Raw genomic sequence first — 25,175 nt, 5'->3', positions numbered from 1 at the left:
TTTATATAATTGAAATATGTACATCGGTTGCACACAATTAGATTATGTTTTCATTTTATAACTTCATTATATAATCCCAGCATAATATATACATGTTAAATGACTGTGAATATTTCATGTTGAACATTTCTAATAATTTCATGTTGAAATATGCTAATCCAAGTGTGTTTATATAATGCATTTCTGTCATATTTTATGTATATGAATCTTTTATACTTATAAATTTACTTCATGTTGAATATATTATGTAGTTTTTTTATCTAGACATTACAATTAATTTAAATGTTTCACTTACAATGTAGTTGTGGTAACAACCTAAAATGTATCACAATATAGATTTGGTGTTAATCTATCAAATCCATCTTACATAGCCTAAACCTTTTGAAAGTAGTACACTGCAGCAAGAATAAAACAAATACAGCTTCTAATCGAATCTATCGATTAGATACAGCAGAATCTATAACTGCTGTAAAATCCTTACACCTTGACCTAGAACAGGGATGTCAAAGTCAAATACACCGAGGGCCAAAAAAACAAATTTGCTACAAGCCGAGGGCCGGACTGGTTCAATGTTTATTAAAACATATTAAAATGATTGCACATAGCCTATTGAACCAAGACCTAACACAGTGTATATTATTTTATGCTTAAATGAATAAAGCAATATTTTCTTATTTTCAAGTGAAAATATTTTTCAACAAGCAAACATGAATAAAGTAAAGGTTTGAAAAGTGCTGGAATTTAAGCTAAAGTACTTGAAAATGCTTGAAATTGTAACTACTTCGTTTCACAACAAATCACTATCTGACTGAACAGTTCTCTTGTATCTTGTAATTCCAGGACGAAACATGAGAGAACGTGAAGACGTTAATATTGGGCGTTTTGAAAATAAACAACCATTAAATAATGTGAATAAAAAGCGAATTATTTCGAATCATTTCGAATATATGTATAAATATTTAACTTAATTAAGTTTAACGTGCTGGGAAATATTGAAATGAACCTTGAAAGTGACGTACAAGTGCTTTAATTCCACCTTATAAAGATGTATGAACCCTGCAAACATGACTGTTCATTGCGCTGAGGCGCGGCGCGCGCAAAGTACAAAATTCGAGAGATGCACGACCTCGCGAATCGACAGCGCGCGAGACGCTCGCGCACGAGCTGAGCCACTGCGATTACGTTATTTTCGCCGCGCTGACCGCTTGTGCGCGCTGCAGTGACTTCGCGGGCTACCGTTGCATTGTGGGGAATGTAGTGTTTGTGCGTGCAAAACACCAGCGGGTGGCTGTGGCCTGCGGGCCGGTTCTAATAGTAATTAAATATCATCCAGGGGGCCATAGATAATCAATTCGCGGGCCGGATCTGGCCCGCGGGCCTTGACTTTGACATATGTGACCTAGAAGCTCCATTTAAACTTTAAATCGCGCGAGCTGGGGAGAGGCGCGAGCTGCGGTGCGCGCGAGCTGGGGAAGTTGTTGTCATGGCGTCGTGACGTAACGCAAGGAGCCTACAAAACAAGCTGTGAAAGCGGCCGCTAGGCGCGCGTCAGAAAACGGGAGGATTCAACCGTGTTTCCCCCATTTGAGTCGGTTGAACTCGTGGCTCTACTTCAGGATTACAACTTTAACACGAACGTCGTTTCGGTTCGCGACAGGTTTCATTTAACAGCTCAAAACGTTTTATTGAACTAGACACCGGTGACCAAGCTAACGAAGTTAACTAGCTAAGCTAAAGTGACTAGCGAGCTAGTTAGCAGCCTGGCTGTAGCTGACCGTGGGGACGCTGCCCGGTTCTGCCCGCTCCCGTCCCTACCTTCACTAGCTCACCGTCCAGCCTGCTAGCGTAACGGTAAACCGGGGCATCATTGAGTCATTCAGCGCCGTGAATGTACCGGGAGAACCGGCAGCGCCCCGGGGGGACCCGGTAAGTCTTGGACCGGTCCGGTTTAACTCGTCTCTTGTTCATGTTCGTATGGTAGTGTTGAGGTGTTGGTCCGACATGTTTCATGTTCGTGAGCTGGGGAGTAATGTGGTTTAGTGACGTACAGTGTTGTGGAGCCACCAACATGTTTTTATGGGTGTATCTCGTGTGTAAATAACAATACTCTGGGTTCTGAGGTGGTTCTGTGAACACCTGAACCCCAAACATTCAAGACCCAGCAGGATGTTTTCAAGTTTGCATGGTGCAGCTCTGCTAAATAAATGACTGAACAGCTGGAATTTGCATTGGTGTGACACTTTTACTATTTAAAGTCAGGTACAGTGAAGTCCACTGAAAGGTAGAATACATCCTGGGCTGAAGCTTAATTGCTGTTTAATAGACCAATGGGGCATAATAAAAGTCCTCATTTGCTTACTTGTTAGTAATATATTATATATATAATATAGTTATAAATATAACTAATTTGAAAGTACCTTTATCTTGCTTTTAGGAGAGGTTGCAGTGGCAACCTCATCAACTTTTCGCTTCCCTGCTTCTGCCGTGACCTTGGAGCATATACAAATGAACAGAAGGGTCTGTGGGCAGCAGCACTGCCCGTCAGCCTCCCGGTGGATTTTATTTTCACGTGACTGTAGTTGTCAAGCCAGCAGTGAGACATTGACGTAACTTATTGGGTGATTTAACTTTTGAGACGCACCTAACTGCTCAGTGGTGGATTGCAGTGACAGGTTGTGCAGATATAATCGTGAATACTGTGAATTCACATGTATAACTCCTGTCATAATTCAGGACATTTTCATTAGTCTGGATGCACAGATTACAATAACAGAATTTGGATACAGGATGCCTCTAGTAGTATTTCATCTGCGAGAAATGCTAATATGGTTAAACATTAATGAACCTAATGGCTTTCAGTTATTAGTAACGGCATAAATACTACTTTTGGATTAAACGATTATGATTATTCAGACCCGTTGAACCTGTCCCATTTGATAGGCTTAACTAATAAGTGCAGATAACATGTAAATCAGGCACATTTATCTTATTAGAGAAATGGGACTGTTGTGCACTTGCACCAAGACACACTATGCCCAAATATGGATCAAGTGTTGGTAATGCCACAAGCCTACCGTGTCAGTTATAGTACGGGCTCTAATGTCAGTGAGTAAGGCAATGGATGAATTCCATTCTGGCTCTGGAAAAAAAAAGCAGCTATTGTTTAGTGCGTGACACTCCGTCACAACCTGGGCGTGTGTGGGGCGTTAGCGTGCTCTCTGTGGCCTGTCATGACACACATTAAGCAGTCTGAGGTTTTCTGTGCATTGTCTGTTTCTCCATTACTGTGATCTGCCTTGTTTTTTTCTCCTTTCCATAGATTGCCTTGTGTAGAATAAGTCTGTCTTCCTCTCTCTGTCCTTGCCTGGGGAGATGGCGGCCAGCAAGCCCAAGGGACAGAGCTCCTTGGCCCTTCACAAAGTGATTATGGTGGGCAACGGTGGGGTGGGCAAGTCTGCTCTCACGCTGCAGTTCATGTATGATGAGGTGAGACTTCAGTCTGGAGCGTCCCGTGTCTTGTGGGTTTGTGAAACACCGCGCGTATTTTAACCAATGCTTTCTCTCGGGCTCCAGTTTGTGGAAGACTATGAGCCCACTAAGGCCGACAGTTACAGGAAAAAAGTGGTATTGGATGGAGAGGAGGTCCAGATAGATATACTGGACACGGCCGGGCAGGAAGACTACGCAGCCATCCGGGATAACTACTTCCGCAGCGGGGAGGGCTTTCTCTGCGTCTTCTCCATCACAGAAGCGGAGTCTTTTGCTGCTACTGCTGACTTCAGGTTGGATTAGTACCTTTAAACCGTCCATATTTAAATATGCCAAATCCAAACACTAAACTGCTCTGACTTTACAATGTGGAGCTGGAGGTTTTTTCCCCATTTGTCACTTTCTTTTCCTCATGCACCAATCAAGAGTAACATATGACTAATGACCTGTATGTTCATGTAGACTAAGAACAAAAGGGACCAATTCAAGGACCACCAGTCACACATTTTTTTTCATATGCATAACTAAGCCAATCAGTGTAGTATTTTGCAGCAGGTGATTGTGTAAAACATGGCGTGTGTGGTGGTTCTGAAGGGCGGTGTTCTTACATGCTGGTTCCCCGTCTCTCAGAGAACAGATCCTGCGTGTGAAGGAGGACGAGAGCGTGCCCTTCCTGCTGGTCGGAAACAAGTCTGACCTGGAGGACCGACGACAGGTGGGCGTGGAGGAAGCCAAGGCCCGAGCCGACCAATGGGGAGTCGGCTACGTGGAGACCTCCGCCAAAACCCGTGCCAACGTAGACAAGGTTCCTGCGAGTTCCTGCTCACCCGCGTCACACTGTAGCTTAAGATTCGGCGTCAATTACGTATTGCAGATTTCATTAATTTTATTGAGATTCGTTCGCTTCTGTAGGTGTGGGGCAGTTTGGGTTGCAACTTAAAACCTTTATAACCCATCCAGGTGTTTTTTGACCTCATGCGTGAAGTCAGAGCCAGGAAGATGGAGGACAGCAAAGAAAAGAATGGGAAAAACAAGAGGAAGAGTTTTACAAAGCGGGTCCGGGAGAGATGTGGCCTTTTATAACGGCGACGTTGGTGCGTGCGGTGAAGCCAACGCTACGTCACTCTGCTCGCGTCTCCCCTGGTCACTACTGGTCTGCTCTCCTCAATCACATCTTCCCGTTTTTGCTTTACCTCTTTTTTTGTGTGTGTGTGTAAATAAGGAACAGAGCATCAGGCATGTACACATGTACATGAAGTTTGGAGAATAGAAACACGACTGCAACATGGTGTTAGTTTCTAAACACAAATGCTTAGGATTACTATGAGTACCCAAGACTGCTATGAAGATGCAACATATGTTGCATGTACTGGTAGTTTCCGTTATTTAAGGTAATTGAGGGCCCTATTCTCCCATGACTCCAAAAACATCAGATGTACAGCTATCGGAAGGTAGACACACAGAGAGGACAGTTGTGGAAACATGGCCGTCCTGCTTAAATTAGTCCTTCACGTCAACTTCTCCTCACTTCTTCCTCCACCGTTCCATTTGCGATCGATTTGCTCTCCGACACCGCGCGTGTCTGCATACCAGAGTGTAACGTTTCACTGTGGGATGAACCAGAGAATGAGCAGCAGTATGGCAACACGACGCATGCATCTGAACCGCTGCGCTGACCCAACCAGCGCGTGGTGTTGTTTTTAATACCAAGCACTGTTCTCTTCTCCTTCAGTAGCACGTGTTTTTGTTGTTTTTTTTTTTACACCAAGCTTTGATCCTAGATAAGGTCACCAGTGAACGTGATACTGGCCCTTTAAATTTGTTAGAAATTCACAATTACCAAGGTCTCCATTTTTGTAAATGATATGCAAAATAAGTGCCTTGCTTTCTACTTCACAATCTCCTTTAAAGCATTCTAATCCTTCCAAATAAACACTTAAAACTGCTAAAGAAACATTTGCTGCTGCTTCAAATAAGGTTTTCAGGTCTGAGGTGTAGAGTCTTAATAATTGTACTCCACTGGGTTACTATGCAAATAACAACCTGACACAGGCTTCACACCGGAACGTTTCTGTGCTGCCATAAACAAGCTGAAAAGGCTGTGTGCCCCCCCGAGCAGGTGAGGAAGTGCGCGTATTTGTAGGAGAATAAGGCTCCAAGATGGAGGAAGAGGAGGCACGGCGCTGAAGGGCAGCACGAGACCTGCAGGTGTGCTGCTATCACCCTTTGCACAACACGGTGACCCTTAACTGTAGATCCATCCTTGCCTTAAAGTGCAAACCAATGAGAAACGGGCTGGGAATACTGAGCAACCAATAAAAAAAGAAGTCTGCCGATATTGGTATGGTGTATTGAAATTCCCATTTTAGTCATAATGCCTAAAAGCAAAAGCCAACAGTGTCTGGCCAATGAGCCGTACTGTAGGTTTGTAGTGACTGACAATTTTGCCCATGTTTAATTATTTTTTGGCTTGTCTATTGTATGCACGATGAACTTGGCCCACTCAATATGACTTTCTTTAATTCCAGTTTATGTGAGTGGTTCCAATTCAGTTTACTGAATTGAGCTACTCCCAATGTTTAAATGTAAAAACAAACATTCATGGGTGACAAATGGTCAAACTACATTTTTTTTTTTTACTTTTTTACCTCAAAGAAAAGGGCTGTTTTTCATGCTATATATAATGTTCTACACTATAATTCTAAAAATATGTAAGAGTTCTGTTCAGGAGTTCAACATTGTTATGCTTGACCTTATTAAACAGCTGGACGTTATTGAGACACACCTGGCGTAACGTTTGTGTGAACCGTATGCGGGTACTGAAGAGGGGTACTGTGTTGCACTCAGGAACAGCCTTGTGTGACGTCTGCAGGACGCGCACTGCTCAGGCTGCAATCGGCAGCGTTTCGTCAGAGGCAAGAGCAATAACTACTGCACGGAGTTGACCTTTCCCCTCACGCTGATAAAATCTGGCGCAAATGTCTGGGCCTGAACCATCACGCACTCATCCTTTGGAACTTTTTTAAAAGGATGCACCTTACGGCAAAGACCCATCGTCTGCTGTACACAACCTTCTGTCCACTCTGTTTTAACCCGTTTGCTCTCCCCAACAAAAATGTGTTACATTTTGTGCCAGCTTCACTAATAACTGAATGACCTGATGGTGGTGTTAGTCATGCGTAGGCTTGTCACGATACTAAGAATTACAACTTCGATGCGATACTTAAAAAAATATTGAAATTCGATACCATTTTCGATACCAAAGTCAGATACGGTGCTAATTTCCGTTTTAAAGCCTTTTTATATATTTTTTATAAACAAACAAATGAATGTTGCTTTGTGTTTGAAAATGCTTGAAATTGTAACTTCATTTCACAACAAATATCTGTCTGACTGAACAGTTCTTTTGTGTTAACAAATACGAGCATCTTGTAATTACAGAATGAAACATGAGAGAACGTGAAGACGTTACGATTGGGCATTTTGAAAATAAACAACCATTAAATAATGTGATAAAAAAGCAAATAATTTCGAGTATATGTATAAATATTTAACTTATCCCAACAAACATGCGACGTCAGAAAGACGTCAAAATCAAGTATGTATCACGTCGGTCAGTCCAGACCCATTTTTGCATGTCTGGTGGACGTTCAAAACTGGTTCAAAATCTGACAGTGTGACTAGGACCTTAACCTTTTAACTTAACATGAACGTCTATGACGAGTTTTCTATCTGAACGTCTGACTAGGACCTTTATTGGATGTCAGGACGTGCAAAAACTGCAACTGAACGGCAGTAATAGACGTATAAAAAAGACGTCGCTAAAACTTTAATTCTGGCTTTTCAGTGGACGTCTTTTGAACGTCTGACAAAGTGTCTTTGCACCTTTCAAACCTGAAACACAAAGCAGCATTAAAATTCGTCAGGTAAGTGTTCATTCCCCTGTTTTGATGGGTGTTTCTTTTATACTACCACATATAGTTTCGGACAACACAGCAAAGCGGAAAGTATAAACGCCTCCACCGCTCGCGGAGGTGCGCGCGGAGTCGAACGCTATGGTCACTCAACCAGGCTTTAGCGCCCTTCGTTGAAATGTTCCAAAAGCACCGCTTGCAAATGGGCTTGTTCATGTCCTTTGGTTTTCCATCTGTATCTGCTTCGAATCCAACAGCACTGCGTTTGCTTTAGCTGCCATATTAGCATTACAAACTCCTGTGCATTACGGCAGCTTGGGTGGGTCAAACGAAAGCACATTTTATGTAAAAAGAATCGATACTTAAGGGAAACGAGTATTGTACCGTTTCAGAATGTTCAGTATCGATACGTATCGATATATCGATTTTTTTGACAACACTAGTCATGAGGTACATTGGCATGTTTATGTGAACTGTTGGTGACTGGAAGGACCCTTATTAGCTAATGCTGTTTCACTCTACTCACAGTGCTGAGGGGTTGATGATGAATACAGGGAAAGACTGGGGGAATGGGGAAAATTAGGTTTTAATACCTACTTAAATGCTTAATGTTGTTCTGATTCATTTCCACCTGTCAGTTCTGTAGACTGTGCAAAGTTACAATTGACATTTGTTTTATGCTACGAATGTGAGGAACTGTCATTAGCCGGGTTTCCATCCAAACCTTTCGAAAAAATAATGCGCAATTTCCAAGTTTTGGCAGAAAAAAATGCGAATTAAGCCTTGTTTCCATTCATTACAGTTATGCGAATAAACTTTAGATCATGTGAGAGGACGCCAAACAATAGTGGTTTTATGTCCATCTGGCAGTTACGCATTTTTGCACGTTGAGGTTTTGAAACATTTTTTTCTTTTCTATACATGGAGAAGTTAAATTCAATTTTTGCTCTCTCCAGAACTGTTTTTGTATGCATTTGCCATCTTTACATCGCGATCATGTACAGAACCACATGACTTGAGGCATGATACGTCATCGTTTATGCGAAAAACCCTTTTCCATCCAGTTTTTCCGAATTTTGGCGATGCGATAGTCTAACTTATCTACCTCCTCCTAGCATAAAAATCTTTTTGCGATATTGGGGGCTTTTTTCGAAAATGGACTTTTTCCATCCAGCTTTTTTCATGCGCATTTTCAAAATGCGCAAAAACTCGGTGGATGGAAAACCCTCTATTGTTAGAATTATTCCTCTTTTTCTTCAAGCCACAGGTTAGAATTTTATTTTATAGTACTATAATTGGCTGTATTTGTCGCAAGATGTTATCCAACCATCAGCGTTTGAAACATTCAGCTATATAAAATGTAGCACAATTTTTTTTTTATAAAAGGTGATGGTTTCACATGTCCAGGTTTATCAAATATATATTCAGCAGGTGTTGTGTGGGAAGGAAAATACAAAGAATGCAAACTGAGAACAAATGTGTGTAAGGGGGATAAGCCCCTCGTTTTGACCCAACTCAAAATGATGTACTTCGGCATTTAGAAAATCTTGAGAATGTAAAAATTATACATTTATTTTAACGACGTATGTTTTGTAACAATGTGAACAACAGCAGCCCCTAGTGGGCTTTTAACATTGTTTAAGATTTGTCCAGTTTTGTTGCTTATTTTCTCTTCAAGAAATAAATTCTGACAATCAAGATAAAATGAAAGGTCTGAAAATAAAATTTGTACAATATGTACAAAATTAGAAAAGAATGCCTAGGAAAACTTTACTGCTGGTTGAAAACAGGAACAGAGGTAGACGTACTGTCTAAACCTCACTGTCCCCAAGCCCACAAGAACAGTGACCAAACACCACTGGGGCTCAACATCGGGTTGTGGGGGACTGACTAATTGTGCCATCTGGCACAACTGTGCAAATCCCATAGCCAAAAAGAATGTAAAATATAAAAGTACAATAATAGCATCTCACTGTACAAACGGACTGCTGTGTAAAAAAATTAAAAAACGCTGTAAACAGCTTTGCAAGAGTTATTGCTATTGTCCAAGTCCAGACGTGTCGTGTCCGTTTTCCCACCTTTGCTCTACCGACAACCCACTTTAAGTTGATCACATGTAGAGCTGTCCTAATTGATAAAATAGCTGTGGCTGCCCGTCTATCCGCCGACACGACCCTATAAAGTGGGCTCAGTTGGGGCTGTAGTACCTCCCTGTCCTGCCTGTGTCTGTGGTCTGCTGGGAGCTGCATTTGGACTGGTTTTCTGTGACTGAGACGGGCTGGAGATCAGCCCAGGGGTCCTGCAGCATGGATGGTTTGTAATATTTTTCCATATCATTTGTCCCCCTCTCCCTGCCATGCGATGACCCAAACGGTGTGGATGTCCGCGGCGAACCCTTTAGGAAACAATCGTTATGTAAAAAAAAGACGGTCACAATCAATCCGGAGCGACTTTGGCACATATCAGACAACGTTACTGCTTCACTATAACCCCACCAACATCATGCACGTGTCCGCAGCCTGCAGGCGCGTGCAAACTTACGCCACCAAACCCAAGCAGCGCGCGCGCTTACGGACGCCAGGCTGGTCGGTCACGAGCTCAATCACTTCGGCTGCAGTAGTTAATAAATATTTATTTATTTATATCGCTATTAAATTGTTAAATCGCTACTTTGTGAAGTGAGGGAGCGGGAGGGTTGGTGTTGGAGCTCGCTACCTGATATCCAGCGTGCGGTCCGGGTGTGCGATAGCGCGCGCGTCCGGGCGCGTGATAGGGCGCGTGCCTGGACGGAGGGGTGCCGCGGGGACTACAGTACGCTCGACCCGCCGCTCTGTCGTTATACGGCCCGTTACCGCCGCCTCTATTAGCGCCAAACTCCCGGGGCGGAGTGTTCGGAGAGCCGCCGTGGTGTCCGGGTCCAAACGGCGGCGGTGTGTTCGGGAACGCCCACGGCGGAGAGGCGAAGGCCGGCGGCGGACTATTGAACCCTCCGGGTCTTGGGCCCATTCCTTGATGTCGAAAATTTGGCCTTTGCATTTTATCTGACTATTAGAATAACTTCCAACTTTAAGTAACAAGCGGCGCAGAACCGTCCCTCAGCTGGCGAGCTGTCCGAACCGTCCGAATAAATATTCACGTACGATTACAACGTAAACAGAAGAACCAGCCGCCTCGACCCGGAACCGGAAATACAACGAGGTCTTAACTATATCAGTAACCTTCAAAATAAAATTAAAAAACCTTCCAATAACTGTAACACACATATAAACATTTACCTTTACTGTACCTGTTACTATAATTTTCCTATTTTATTCTACAAACGAGTCCGCCGTAAATACAAGCCAGAAGCACATCATGTGTGAATAATCTGCGTCACGCTGCTCTTTCGGTCCTTTTCTTTGTTTTGGCAACGCAAGCCAAGTTGGTGGCGTGTTAATATTTTACTATGTGAATAATATCCGTGTGGTCCTATCCGGAATGTTCTTCGGGTCCGACCCACACGCACAACACACACATCTACTCGTCCCGAGATTCAGCTGCAGTCTAATTTAAAGGCACCATGCGGCCCACCGCAGCTGTGTAGTTCCGCCTAAAGCAGTGTGTAATGACTCACTTGTGAAAGTCTTCAATTGTTTTTAAAAAGGAGAAACTGGTTTAAATGTTTGGGAAATGGCGCACATAGTAGCCCGGTGTTGAAGTAGTGAAAGGAGCAATTTAAATAATGCAGATTTGGTATCTATTGCCTCTATCATAGGAATGCTCACGTATCTAGTGGGATTAAATGTCTATGAACTAGGAAGGCTATCACTCAATGGTGATTGGCCCATCAACACCTCATATACATATCAATGCCCCTCCTGCACTTCCATTCAAACCTTGTGTTTGGTAGGTTTGAAAAAGTTTTGGCTATATGTTCATTCCCTACATAATCTCTTCTCCCTCTTCTTCTATTCTTTTTTACTGGGTCTTGGGGGTGTTCTTTTCTTGCACTGTAAAGCCCCTGCACCGGTCTTTATTGCTCTGTTTCCAGTGGGTATCTTGTGTTACTTTAATTTGGAGTAGTTGTTCTATTGTTTAATATTGTTTGTTGGTTTAAAAATCAGGTCTCCCTTGGTTATAGCTATAGTGAGCCAGATGAACTCATAATTAATATCAGATAAAAATAAATGTATGCCAACACCAATTCCATATAAAGTATCCCATCTGTTGTGCATGTTTATAGTAAACACATGACAAAGTAAGCTATTGTTTATAGAAAGGAACTTTTTATAAACTTTATATAAAGCTGGAACTTTTAAAAGTTGGTTAGGTATATCTTATATCCTGCATTGAGCTATTTGAGAAGTGAGTTCCCTTAGGTTCTTACCAGCAATATTTTGGAGTCAAATACTTTATTAAGTTTCTATGCACATTAATCCTTCTTCTGTACCTATTTCCATCATTGGTTGTAGGCAAGCAGGTAGGGTAGTTAAATTTCATATCCAAAACCCCTACATATTGTGAGGATAAATAAACAATTTCCTAGTAAATAAGACATCTTGGACCTGGTATAACATGGAGTAAATAGCATACACATTGGCTAATATTCCTGGTGTGTAATAAAGGGAACTGTGAATACTGTTACAGAAACATCTGTAAACAATACCATATAATTTTAGCGCAGCACGCTTTAGATTGAAATGAACAACTACCATTGTTTAAATTGACAGAGATATTCCTAATGGCATTCACAAAATAAAGAAAAATGACAGAAATTATTGTCTGCAAAGTTACAGGAGAAGTCTTAACCTTGAATTACATCTCTGTTACACTTTGGTTTAGAAACAATTATTTCATACCGTGTATAAAATGTGTTTTACAATTTTACGGCAGCAGAATCTACCCCAAAACCAGTAAATGCCCTGAGACTGCAGTTTCATTCGTCGTTGGGAGCAGGTAGCTAGTTTTCAGTTTAGTGTGGGTGTGTAGCAGAGCTAAGCGCAGGTCAGTCCAGCCACCACTAGGGGTGCTGTTATCTGCTTGGTCGTCTTGTGGTGTGCCCAGAGATTTCATCATGTAGTCCAAAATCATGCAAATGCATTTGTGCAAACAGATGAAATTAAAGTTGTCTTGTTAAATTGATGTATTGTAGGTTGTAAGTTTGGTTGCTTGCCTCCTAATATAGTGTAAAACAGATGGACAGCAAACTCATAATAAAGTACGTTGGGTTAAAGTTGATCTCTGTTGAATGATATCTGTAGGCCTCTGATGGAGTTAAATATGCGTATGTACATGCTAATGTACTGATGTAGGTCTGGGACCATGTGTTAACTGGGTCAAATATGGCAGTACAACCATATGTTTGGAAAACAACGGATTTACCCATAGAGTAAATTTGGAGAACTGTATGGAGATGCATTAAGAGGGAAGGGTCATCAGCTTCTGGTCCTGGTTCGTTCTTTGTTGACATCACCTCTGTTTGTTAGCCATTAGTCTGCAATTAAAATATGAATGTGTTTAAAAAGCCTTAAGTGTGGCAATTGACAGTGATTAACATCTCTGCTAGAGAAGAGATCATTTGTTTCAGTAACGGAGATGACTGATTCATTAGGGCAAATGTGGAATAGTCAGTGGAGGGTGAACAGGGTTCTTGTAGTGTCCAGAACTGTGACATGCTTTTGATTAAAATTTTGTGGAGATTTTGTTGACACAAAATAGCCCAGGCTGGACTATAGCCAGGTTAAGGCCGTGCTAGCTGCTAGCTATATTGTTTTCCACTATATTCTTTACCACAATATAGCTAGCACAGCCTTAATCTGGCTATAGTCCAGTCTGGGCAGGGGCAGAGCTGTTTTTGAAGTGAGCTGTTTTTATTGCAGTGAGATTTTGTCTATCACAATGCCATATGTCACCACTCAGTAAACAATGCAACATGTATGTGCCCTCTGTTATTGAATACAGAAGCCGCATTAGCATGAACGCACTATTGTCAGGCGATTCCTTTAGGGTTTAAGCCCCTAAGCAAAAAGTGTTATCTTGTTTTCCTGTGGTTTTTAAATGCATGCGCCAGTCATCTCATAGCAAAGTGAGCAACCCTGTCCCATTGACCTATTTCAGTGTCATTCTTACACATGAGGGTCAGCAGCAACAATTCGGCACAAACAGTCCTGTTCTTGTTACTGAACAATGCTGTGTCTCACTGGGGACGGGCTCTGTCACGGTCCTGACCAGCACCACAAAACATGGTCAAGAAAATGCGAACAACAACAAATAACCAGGACTTGCAGCCATGTCTTGATGTCTAGCCATGACCTTGCTGCGTACAGGACTGTGTCAGGACAGTACAGGGCAAAATCAGGACAGACAGAGTGTCCCGCCAGTGGAGGCTTGAGATGGGTGGTGCCCCTTCTCCCATGTCATTCTTCGCTGTTCCAGACAGTTACCCCCCCCCCCCCTTTTTTTAGGAAGTCACCATTAAATTATGGTAGATGTACAGAAAATAGAGCGGTATGGATCAACAGGCTTGTAAAGAGTATACATTAGGTATGTGTTAACATGTTATCCATCTAAAATGTTGTTCAATTATAAATCTTAGAATTACAAGTATTGCTGGTTAGTACTGCCGGTTAGCTTTTCTGTCAGTAGAGGTCACTTTTGCTTTAGTTATCCAATATGTGTAGATTGCATTGGTGTAATGTTGCTCACTCACAAGATCAAACATATATATATATATAATATACTCTTTCCTTTAATTTCAAACACTAATGATAGTCTGCCGTTTTACCATGGGAGCTAATAACTACATGCTGTAGCCCTATCTATATAGATAGCCTGCTAGCCAGCTTCTGCCCTCCTGTACACTAAGCTGTAAAATAGTAGGTAGAAAAATGTCTGTCTCAATATTTCAAATGTGTCTGATAAACAGGCCTTCTGGGCAGGCTGTGGCCAATCTCTTGCTATACTGGTATCAAATGTTCACTTCTGTGACCCTAACTCTAGGGTCAGGTCAGCGGCAAATCTTCGAGGACAAGCTGCCTTGTGTGTCTCACAGCACTGGGGAACAGTCACGCTCTAATAATCAAATATTGTCGTGTAATTGCATTCCTTGCTGATGACATGCTTGTTCATGGTGCTCTGAGCTTCTCTTTTGAACGAGTTAAGGTGCAGGAAATTACTAATTTCACATTGCAGTGAGCCTGATGATAATTTCTCAAAGAAATTATATTTTCTAAACTAATATTCTTAAATTGTAGTCTAGAAAAATGGCACATGTCCAAAAACAATAATGCATGACGCATTGGCTTAATCCAAAATGTTTCCATATATGACGAATAGGACACTGCATTGAGTGTAAAAGCCATTACCTCATGCCCTAGTGCACAATATAGGAAGCACAAATTCACTATGGATTCGGCGACTGTCATTTGTCTTTACCTTCTGCCATTCATGAAGTAAAATATATATACAATAGTAATATTAATGTGGTATGCAGTTTACATTGTCTCTTTTGAGGGCACAGCTGGACCCATTAAGAAATGTGTTCTTGTGAACGTTGATTTCACATGATTAGGAATAACAAAGCGCGCGCTCATACAATTTGCTCTTTTCCTGAGTTGAAGATTCCAGCTGGCTTCGAAACATCTAAGGCCATTTGGATGAGACTCACTGTTCTTTTTGCCTCACTTATTCATTTTTTATTTTGCTGTGCAGGTTGTTGGCATAGAAAGCTATGTGATACCCATTAGAGTCATAGTCCATAGACAGCAAGGAGCAGCAGTTTGAGGCCTTCACAGCGTGACTGAGTAAAAAGAGACGAACTCCTCAGCGTCCAGAGGATGATTAAATCAACTGTTTGCGTCTGGATTTCAAGAGCGGTTTTCCATAATTGCCGCATTCATAAAGTATTACCACCTCACTTCCCGTCCGTTGTCCTGCAGGGACGTTTCGCTGAGACGTGTGCCGAATAAGCGCCTGACCTCCACCAGGAGACTGTTGTCAGCACAAAAACACACTCGGCTTATTGGGATGAGATTCCCTTTTCCCTCATCTAATCCTCAAAAACATAAAAAGACTGATCGCTGTTCTCCGTGCCAAACACATGGAGAATAGATACACACCTCTGAATAATTAAGGGAAAAAAAAACATCTCCTCTGAGAAGGTTTCAAAGTACGCCCCGAGAAACGGAGCAAATCAGCGATGATGCAAATATACTTATGGTTTAATTACACGACCATTGCTTGGGCCACAACGTTTTCTATTATTATTGTTGTTTTATTTACATATTATGTGATGTCTGTCCAGGGTTGCAACTACATACTTTCTGAGGTGTATGCAAACTCCACCCCACCCTCCACCAACTCGGCAAATAATTTTCTGGCATCGATTTGGCGCCCCCTCTAGTGCAGCGCCCATATGCATCGCATACGCTGCATACCCCCTTTTTGCACCACTGTGTCTGTCATTAAAAAGAAATAAGTAAATGCTAAACTATAGGTGTAACTCTTACTTCTAACTCTTGTCTAAAATGATTATGGGGTGGGGGCACACATAAAAAAATAGACAAAGTAATACAATCAAACTGAACCCATATCGTCTTATTGTTTCATAGATCATGAATTTAAAGAGTGTGTGTGCGTGCGTGCGTGTGTGTGTGTGTGTGTGTGTGTGTGTGTGTTAACAGATGCACTGTTCAATGATAACTGTATGTTTGCACTGATTAGGCAAAAGTGGCATGTTCACTAAGCAAGTCTTTTCTGAAGGTAGCAATGCACACACACACACACACACACACATCTAAACTAGACAAAATATATGTGGGGCCTTTCTCTGATTTCCACAAGGCACAACTCAATGTGCATATTACAGAGGTGATCATGGGTTCAAATGTAAGCCAAGATGTTTTTAGAATCTGAGATATTGGAATGTCTGTTCTCATGACCCTCTCATCTCTGAGGTCATCACGGAGAAGGTAAATTCTGCATCTGAAAAGGTCAAAGGCCATTCAGTTTAACGTTTCTGTGCTTGGATACTCTTACCTGCTTTCTGTCAAATATTCAAAGTAGGCTACTATTTATTATTGCTGTTCTAAGAAAACCTTGCAACTATTTTTAGCAGTTCTATCTTCTTTTTAAACCATTTGAAAATGTCAGCTGCCACATTGCATTGTGGGAACATTTCATTATACGTGTGCAATACAAATGATCTAAAATTACATACAGTAAATCCTTGTAGGGTTCATTGGCAGACATTAAAGATTTGTTTTTGTTTGTTAGTTTCTTTTTCTCCTATAAGTTACATTTTTACATGTAAAAAAATTCACATTTTTCTGTGAATGCAGCATTAAAGTGACACTATGAGACAGACACTCTAATCTTAAACATTCTTTAATGAGAATTCTTAGCCGCACCCTTGGCAGACAAACTGCATTGTGCAACTTAATTGTTTTCCCAGCTCTGACATGCCTGGTTCAACTTATTAGCTCATATTAAGCCTTTCATGAGATTAATACAATTTACAAGATGAATTGGAGTCAGAGAACCACTAAACTGGGAAGTGCTGGAGTCGTCCAGGACCGAGGTTTTCATCCCTGATGAAGAATGTTTGAAGAACGTTTGAAGAACATTTAAGGTCACCTATGCCTAAAACTGACCACGGTATTATCTGAGATCAAAACTCGCTTCATGTGGAGATGGACTGTGCCAGTCTCGTCTTCCAGACGTGCCAACTGTCACCTGTCCTTCAGGTCAGAGGTATTTCTGACGAGTAGGAAGGACCTCCTTTACTCACAGCTTCTGCTCTGAGAGAAATGGCGGTGACGATGCTATAGTTCTCAGCAATGATTTGCTGTATGGCCCTTGAAGGTCACCAATAAGTTTTTGTTTTCGTTTCTCTTTCTGCTTAAAAGATCAACTGAGTGAGTCCTCAGTTCATAGCTGTTGGTCAGGCTGAGGGGCGTTCGATGAAATAAAACACAAGCATGGCTTTATAGTGTGGTACAAAGTTGTTCCTGAATACCTGTGCTGAACATATCTGGCTCTAAATTGGCACGATGCTTTAGGGTTGGAGAAACGCTTTGTAGAATAACCATGCTATTTTGAATACAGGTTTAATTATTAGTCAGACCCTCCAGAAAGTCGCGATGTTGCGATTTGCAACTTCAAGCAAACCCCGCGAATTCAGGGCGGTGTTGCAACTTCAGCCAATCACCGCAACTTTCCCGCAAATTTGACCAATCACTGATTTCGTATTGATGTGACGTCGACAAACTCCCGCCTTACTTCCGTATATACGTTCAAGAGGAGCAGACTGAAAGCAGCATGAGCGACGAAAATAACGGCAAAAAGATCGGGAAAAGCAGTATCCCGGTACACTACATGAAAGCGGGGGTAAACTGTCCAGATCCGACCCGCGAATTGATTATCTATGGCCCCCTGGATGATATTTAACTACTATTAGAACCGGCCCGCAGGCCACAGCCGCCCGATGCACGCACAAACACTACATTCCCCACAATGCAACGGTAGCCTGCGAAGTCACTGCAACGCACGCAAGCGGCGAGGGTCTGAGATAAAGTTTATAAGTTTAAACTTTAAACTGAGATAAAGTTTATTTATCTCTGATCCATATCTATGAGTTACTAGTTCGCTCTGGCGCCAACCACTGGCGATCGATCTCGATATAATACTTAATTTGTGTCCATTTTACAGGCCGCCCGGTAACAACTTACGTTCGCTAACCCCGCCCCCCGTCAACAATTAATGTTCGCCACCGCCTCCAGGTTCAAATCTCACTCCAAGCGATCTTGAAAAGTTGGCAACCCTGATTAAATAGGTAAATCGATAATTAAAATTGACTACTAAATAGAGGAAACCATACAACATTTACTCCCTATTGTAATGTACTCACAAAAAAGCAAAAACACACCGCAACTTCCATCGCAATTTTTTTGAAAAACACCCGCAACATCAAACATTTTAGCCCGCAACAATCACAAAAAAGGCCCGCGAAATCCTGGTGGGACTGATTAGTGGTTAATTATTTAAAGTTGATGTTTAATTAGGCATTGCACATTGCCTGTGAAAAAAAAAAGTGAAGATGGTGTGTTAAAATGTGCGTGATTTGGCTTTCTTTCTCTTCCTCTGTATTTTGTGCATATTCATAGAGTGCTATTGAACAGGGTGGAGGCTCCTTAGCTTTTTTCAGGCATGGGGTAATTGGGGACGGGGGGGGTTGAGCATTTTCTAGCACTTGTAAGGCATCAGGATGACAGGCGGAGGGGGTTTCTGCTGGAAGCTAATGAGAGGGTTCTGCTCATCCTGTCCAAGGGCACGAACGACAATAACACACCTCTCATGGACGTTTATGTTCACACACGCCCAGTTTACCTTGGACAAGGCACACTGGTATTATCCAACATGGGGGGGGGGGGGGGGGGGGGTCCTGAAGTACCAGGATGCACAGGGAGCACGTTAGTGTCATCTACATTACCCATGCTCCATTGCAGGAGGAAAGCTGCAACAATGCGAGAGCAATGCCACTTAAGATAAAACAGTCTCGAAGGCAACTGCAGAATTTCTCCTTCTGTGTGTAGGGGGTTTCACTCCTACGAGTTTCATGCGGACAGGGCCAAACATTTCGCCCACGCATTTCATCAGTACAAGACACGATGATCTAACTTAGCTACCTGCTGTGAAATTGTGCTGCATAAATAGGGCCACATTTCTAACGCGTGAAACAGAGTCATTTAATTGAAGCAGAATTTACATCCAGCATGCAAGGAAGGTAGGCATGAAGGGAAGAATGAGAGATGTCTTGTATTAACGTGTCTGGCACCTGTGCTCAGTGTTACGTGTGCCGATGCCACGGCACGCAACAGCAGCGTGTGAGTTATGAGGCGTACTTTACAGATGTCTGACCTCATCAACTCTCTGCTCAGATCCCTGGGTAGAAGCATCTACCTCTTTAAGAGCTTATTGAGCTAATATGGATCACTTTGACCATCACCAGACTATGACGTTTTTCCTCAAATTCGATCTGTACACGAGCAATTTAGAAATGAAATCCCAAAGTTTTCTCATCCAAGAGAACAAAAAATTAAAATAAGTGTATTGTATTGAGAATGTAATGTAGAATAATGCTTTTCAGTATAAAGCTGTGTAAACACACACACACACACATGCACACACACAAAAGGCCACACAAGCAGCCGGTGTGCACTTTCTTTAAAGGAGCTGTAAGTAAAACTCCCAGGAAACATGGGGGAGACTAATTACGTCATCAGGGAGGACAACATCCCAGTCGAAAACACTCATCCAGTCTTTCCTGGAATCTCATGCAATGGTTTGACATCAAGAAGATTTCTGATCAATTGTTATGAGAGGTTTTCTCAGGGTCAAATTCTAACCCTGTTTTTTAGCCTTCAGTCATTTGTAACTCTGTTCGGAGTAGCTGATGCTGACTTTGCAAATTAGTTGGTTTCTGTGATTTTGTGAGTATCACAGAGCAGTTGTTATGTACACACATACTCGCAATGTGGCAAATCTATAAGAAATGGTGAACAAATGTCATTTGTTTCTCATCTGTCTGTGTATGAAACGTAGCAGGTGATCCACAACTCTGAGAGCAGCCTGGACGTTAATGGAATGACAAGTTAAACTTAACTGGATTCTTTTGAACATTCCACATAAGGCACCATAAAGCAGCCACTGGTTCCTAAATCAGCAAGCCATGTTTTCTCACACACACACACACACACACACACACACACACACACACACACACACACACACACACACACACACACACAATTGTATAAGGGTTGCATCATAACTATTTATTATGCATGCACACATTATTATGCATACATACATTATTATGGATACATTATATATTATGCATATTATGCATACATCTATAAGCATGAGGAATATGCATTATGCTACTTCCATAAAAGAGTAGAAGCATTGATGTTCTTAATAAGTTTACTGGTGATGTAGCTTTTTTTTCTATAGGTAATCTGAGTTCACACGTGCTGAGACACACATGCTGGAGCTTGTTGATGTGTACAGTTGAGTTATGAACTGTGCAATCTTGGCTGCAGAAGAAATACAGTGGGCAGTCCATATGTCCTTGGAGGCTAAACAGAGGTTAACAGCACTGGCAGCCAGACAGAGGAGATACCCAGAAGAAGCAGTGTGCTCCGAAACAGTGCCGCACAAGCCTGTGGATCCACCCAGAGCTGAAATGAAACGGTTCTAGAAGAACGTATGTGATGATGAATCAGCACATAACACCCGTGCTTGGTGGTTTGGAGACCTGAAAGTGGAGCACCTCAGTCTCCCAGAGCAGGAACCCGTCCAGTCAGTTATAGCAGCGGATATACAAGAGCACAAACCTTCAGCATTATAGCAGCAGATATACATGAAGAGCCAAGCAGCACCTGGACCTAAAAGTGAACCGGGCCTATGGGCTAAAGAAACAGTTCTGCATGGCCAACTAAGAAACCTGTTGCTACCAGATCCCATCAAAGCCAGCTAGCACATAGCAGGACAGTACTGGCCCCAACAAGGGGACAATTACCAACCAATCAACTGTAGACCAGAAACCCGCCTGACCACAAGATGGAAGCCCCTGTCAGGAACACTATCCACCAATCACAGAAGAGGATTGGGGACAACATTAAAGGCTCAAACTGCTGGCATTTTAATTTGCAATCAAATTTTTAGTGCATTTCACATCAAGGATGGGTGGGGGAAGATAGGGTATATGCAGGACTATGACAGATCAGTGATCAGACAAAGGCAATGCTAAACAACCATCCAGACATAAACATTATATAATACAATTGGAAACTAGAGTTCTTTAATAGTATTCTCAAATCAACAATTACCAACTGTTTTGTTAAACATAGCTGTATTCCATTCAAACTTTGAAAACTAGGTGGTCTAGAATTTTAAAGATGAAAATGATTTTAGATGATGAAAATGAAAATTAAGTTTTAAGCCAGGTTTGTGGTAGCAGTACCAGTATCCTTCACTGAGTTACACTAGATGGTTAAGTCATTATTTATGTCGAGACATAAATGCATCAACAGTGGAATACTGAAATCAGTCATTTAGGTGATATATCTACAGTGGGGGTCCATAAATCTGCTCTTTTAGAACATTCCCAGAACATGTGCAAAAATGTACCACGTGAGGAGTTGCAACTATTTTAGGTGTAGCTAGAACTCCATTTCACATGATACCTTTAGAAAAGTGTTAACAATTCCCCCTGAATTACTTTATAGTAAATAAACAGATGAGTCAAAGTTTACAGTTTGTAAATAAAAGGCATATGAAGAAGCGATGAGCTTGAGGAGCTCCTGAAGAACCTGGAATGACGGCAGCCCCATCTCCATCTCCATCTCCATCTTCTACTGCACGTGAACCTGAGAGGAGCGAAGTAGTTATGGGACGGGTCTCCCCTCATCAAAAACCTGACATGATTCCACAGGGGAGTCTGCAAACAGGCTTGAACTGGGACACCAATAAACATCTCCGTCCGTCTCGAAAAAAATCAGGTTGTCGGACATTTCACAACCCAGCCTTAATAATGCATACATCCTGTAGGATTCTTCACGTCGTCTCCAGGGATCTTTAGAGTTTTGGTCCCTGCATGCATATAGAGCTTTAAATGTCCAGCGATCATTTGTAAAATTTGGAAGGGCAAGACCACCATATGGTTTAAACCTCCGCAAAGTTGCTGGGTTTATTCTGGGGCCTTCCAAGGCCAGGTAACAGGCCTGGCAGACAGATACAAATACCTCAAAGGTTTTTAGATCTCACAGGAACCATGAAGCCAAACCCAGAAGGACAGCAACAACGAAACATATTCACCCAGTAAGAGGAGGTCTTCAAGAGCTAGTTGAATGAGAATAAAAGACCCAAACCGTAAACACATATACCCTGCCAGTGATCAGCTATGCAGAAGATAAGATAAATTGGCCAAGACTAGAGCTGGAAGCTGTTGAAATCAAGTCCGGAAAATCAAAGCCCTCCACCCAAAGTCCAACATCCAAAGAGGAGAAGGGGTAAAGTTCAGAGACACAAAAACATCCATGAATACGTTCAAGCCAAATCCCTCGAGGAGAAGCTCATGAGAGACTAAAACAGACAAGAGACACGGTCACTATGGAAGTAGATTACATAATGTTACATAATATAATGTTGTGTGTCTGATTCGTCTGATGCATATTATTACGCCCCAATGTCAAGCGCCACCTAGTGTCCAGACAGAACTCCACTATATCCTCCCCTTTAGTTATTTAACACATTTCTTTAACTCTTCCTATAAATCATGTCTAGCTGTTAGTAGAACAAAATGCATTATCAGTATTTTCTTTAAACATTAACTGCATAATTTTTTTCCTAAGCTGAGGAACAGAGTAGACTACATAAACCAGATTCTGCTGAAGATATGTATTCTGCCTTACTCTTCACAGAAACTTGAACTATATTGAACATGGTCTGTTAACCCAGTCCAGTCTTTCTGTTGGATGGGAGGTTCTTCTGGATCTGGTCAGCCACACGTTGGGCTCAGACCTGCCCCGGCGCTGCAGAAGACTGAGATCTCTTTCTTCAGTGTTTCCAGGTCAGTCTTCATGTTGTATGATCTTGGAATTCATGATGGCACTTGGACAGTTCCAGTAATCTTTGCTTAGATGATTCATGCTCTCTGCCTGGTTCAAGTTTTAGTAACTCCCCATGAGCTGTCTTTTGGGTTTTTTTTTTATCCTTACGTCTTTACTTTTGAAGGCCACTCATATATATATGAGAAGAAACTTGAACTGTAGAACTAAACCCAGACCCCATCAGCATTTCGGAGACTCCATGAGTCCATGAGGTTGTACTACATCTTCCTGATGTTCTCGCTCCTTCCTCAGTATGTGTTTGGTTGTTCTCACGTCTCCGTCAGCTTCCCCTTCGCTCTGGGCGTTTGTGGAGCTACGACTGACACGCTCGACATCACGATCTTGAGCGAATGCTTCAAACTCGGGTGCAAACTGCATCATGTTGTCTGTCATTAGTATTTCAGGAAGGACAAACCTGGTAAAGAATCCTTCCCACAATATGTGAGTTGTCAGGCTTGTAGCTTTGGTTGAGTTCTACAAAAGTAATTAATTAGTAATCAAGCAATGCCCATTTCTGTACTGAAAGAGGTCTGCAGCCACTCTCCGCCATAGTCTTACATGAAAGGATGTTAGCAGGGGTTCTGTTCACTGACTGACACAGACGTTTGTGCTTTTGCCATGTATTTCATCAGGCCTGGAAGCCTAAGGTAGATTTTCCTTTGCACATGGCTGGAAAAAGGATTAATTCATCCTTAAGCAGGAACTCATCCACTACTTGTACGGAAGGAGATTGTCTGGACCGATTTTACTTCTGTTCTGTGTGACTCAGATCTCATCTTCTTTTTTGCTGGTATGTGTTCCTTTGATCAATGTTGACTTCCCACTCCATTTCCAGTGTATCTCTGTATCTCAGTAGTATTTTTTAATCCAAGTGGAGCTTGTAATGGTGCACCATCTGTGACCAGCTTATTCCCACATATAGGAATGCTCCTGTACTTGAATCTTATCATCCTCAGCCCGAATCCAAACGTTCTTCAAGGTAAGTCATCGTGTGGTCAACAACCCAGCATGGAGATCAGTGGTGTGTGGTCTGTACGAGCAGTGGAGTCCGATCCAATTAGATGCAGACTCTTGCTCACAGGCCCACATCGCAGGCCTTTTTCTCGAACCTGTGCGATTCAGGGTTTCAGACTTGGATGTGTACATCACTGGTCTTTATTCTCCTCTGGGCTCATGCTGCATTAGCACTCCTCCAAGTGCACACGGGGATGAACCTGCCGATTCACCATTTTCTCTTTCTGCGATGTATTGTCTTTAGACAGTTGGTGAGGCGAGTTCTTTCTTTGCTTCCTTCAAAGATACCTTTTGCTCTCCGTCCCCATGTCCAGGTGCTGTCATTTTTCAACAGGCCTTTCAAAGACTGTTTTAAGAGTGGGTAGGAAAGGGGAAAACTTGCCAACACGGTTCACCATCCCTATAAAGTGGCTCGCTCCTCGAGTATCCTGAGGTTCAGACATGCTGGTAGTGGTTTTGCTGTAAAATTGTCAGGGTCTACCTCAGTCCCGTGAGAAACAATATGAGAATTTCACAGCTGAAAGTGCTTGGGTACTGATGAGATCCCAAAAGACAGTGACTTAAATCCATGCCTGCCATGACATGTGATAAAGGTGCATCAAGCACTCATGTTTATGCTTTCACTAGGTTTTGGTATAATTGCTAGGCTCTTGAGGCACCCTCCATACATTCTCCATCCTATGTAGCATGGTAGTGACTTTGCCTAGAAAGGGTGATGCTAATTGTTAAGGGCTCATGGAGCATTTGCTCTCTAAGCTATTGCTACCTTGCAGCTTCCGTAAGTCTGATAACCATTTCAAGAACATTTGTTTTGAATTTGTTTTCCATAGGCTGCTTTGCTGTTACCGGCTGTTGTAGAGGTGGACTCTGGATTTACTACAAATACTTTCTTGTCTGGTTTCTTTATCTCCATTACCAAACATGCTTTGAAGGTGTCTAATATAGTCGATGTACAGCCCCATTCAACCAAATGTCCAGTTTTCAGCTGCTGTCTTGTTTCTGACTCTGAATAGTTCTCATAAGCACAAGTTCTGCATTTTTCACTCCAGTATTCGTTTGCCTCCGCTCTCCGCACTGCACTCCTGTGAAATCGCCCTTCGTATGGCAC

At 42.2% G+C, this 25,175-nt stretch overlaps 2 protein-coding genes across 2 annotated transcripts; one reads left to right on the top strand and one right to left on the bottom strand.

The window, feature by feature from the left end:
- The first annotated feature begins 1,328 nt into the window (after positions 1 to 1,328).
- On the top strand, positions 1,329 to 4,702 carry LOC143482709 (ras-related protein Ral-A-like). Its single transcript, XM_076981193.1, has 5 exons — positions 1,329 to 1,926; positions 3,320 to 3,486; positions 3,574 to 3,782; positions 4,120 to 4,294; positions 4,450 to 4,702. Exons 2-5 carry the CDS (start codon positions 3,373 to 3,375, stop codon positions 4,570 to 4,572), a joined length of 621 nt encoding a protein of 206 aa, XP_076837308.1. The 5' UTR covers positions 1,329 to 1,926; positions 3,320 to 3,372; the 3' UTR covers positions 4,573 to 4,702.
- mplkip (M-phase specific PLK1 interacting protein) lies at positions 4,470 to 10,870 on the bottom strand. The gene is made up of 2 exons (XM_076981194.1): positions 10,119 to 10,870; positions 4,470 to 9,798 (listed from the first exon to the last, which is right to left on the bottom strand). Exons 1-2 carry the CDS (start codon positions 10,437 to 10,439, stop codon positions 9,592 to 9,594), a joined length of 528 nt encoding a protein of 175 aa, XP_076837309.1. The 5' UTR covers positions 10,440 to 10,870; the 3' UTR covers positions 4,470 to 9,591.
- Positions 10,871 to 25,175: the final 14,305 nt, after the last annotated feature.

This window comes from Brachyhypopomus gauderio, chromosome 19 (genome assembly GCF_052324685.1).
Source record: "Brachyhypopomus gauderio isolate BG-103 chromosome 19, BGAUD_0.2, whole genome shotgun sequence".
NCBI lineage: Eukaryota > Metazoa > Chordata > Actinopteri > Gymnotiformes > Hypopomidae > Brachyhypopomus > Brachyhypopomus gauderio.
Note: the sequence above shows the minus strand (reverse complement) of the source record. Positions and strands in the feature narration are given on the sequence as shown.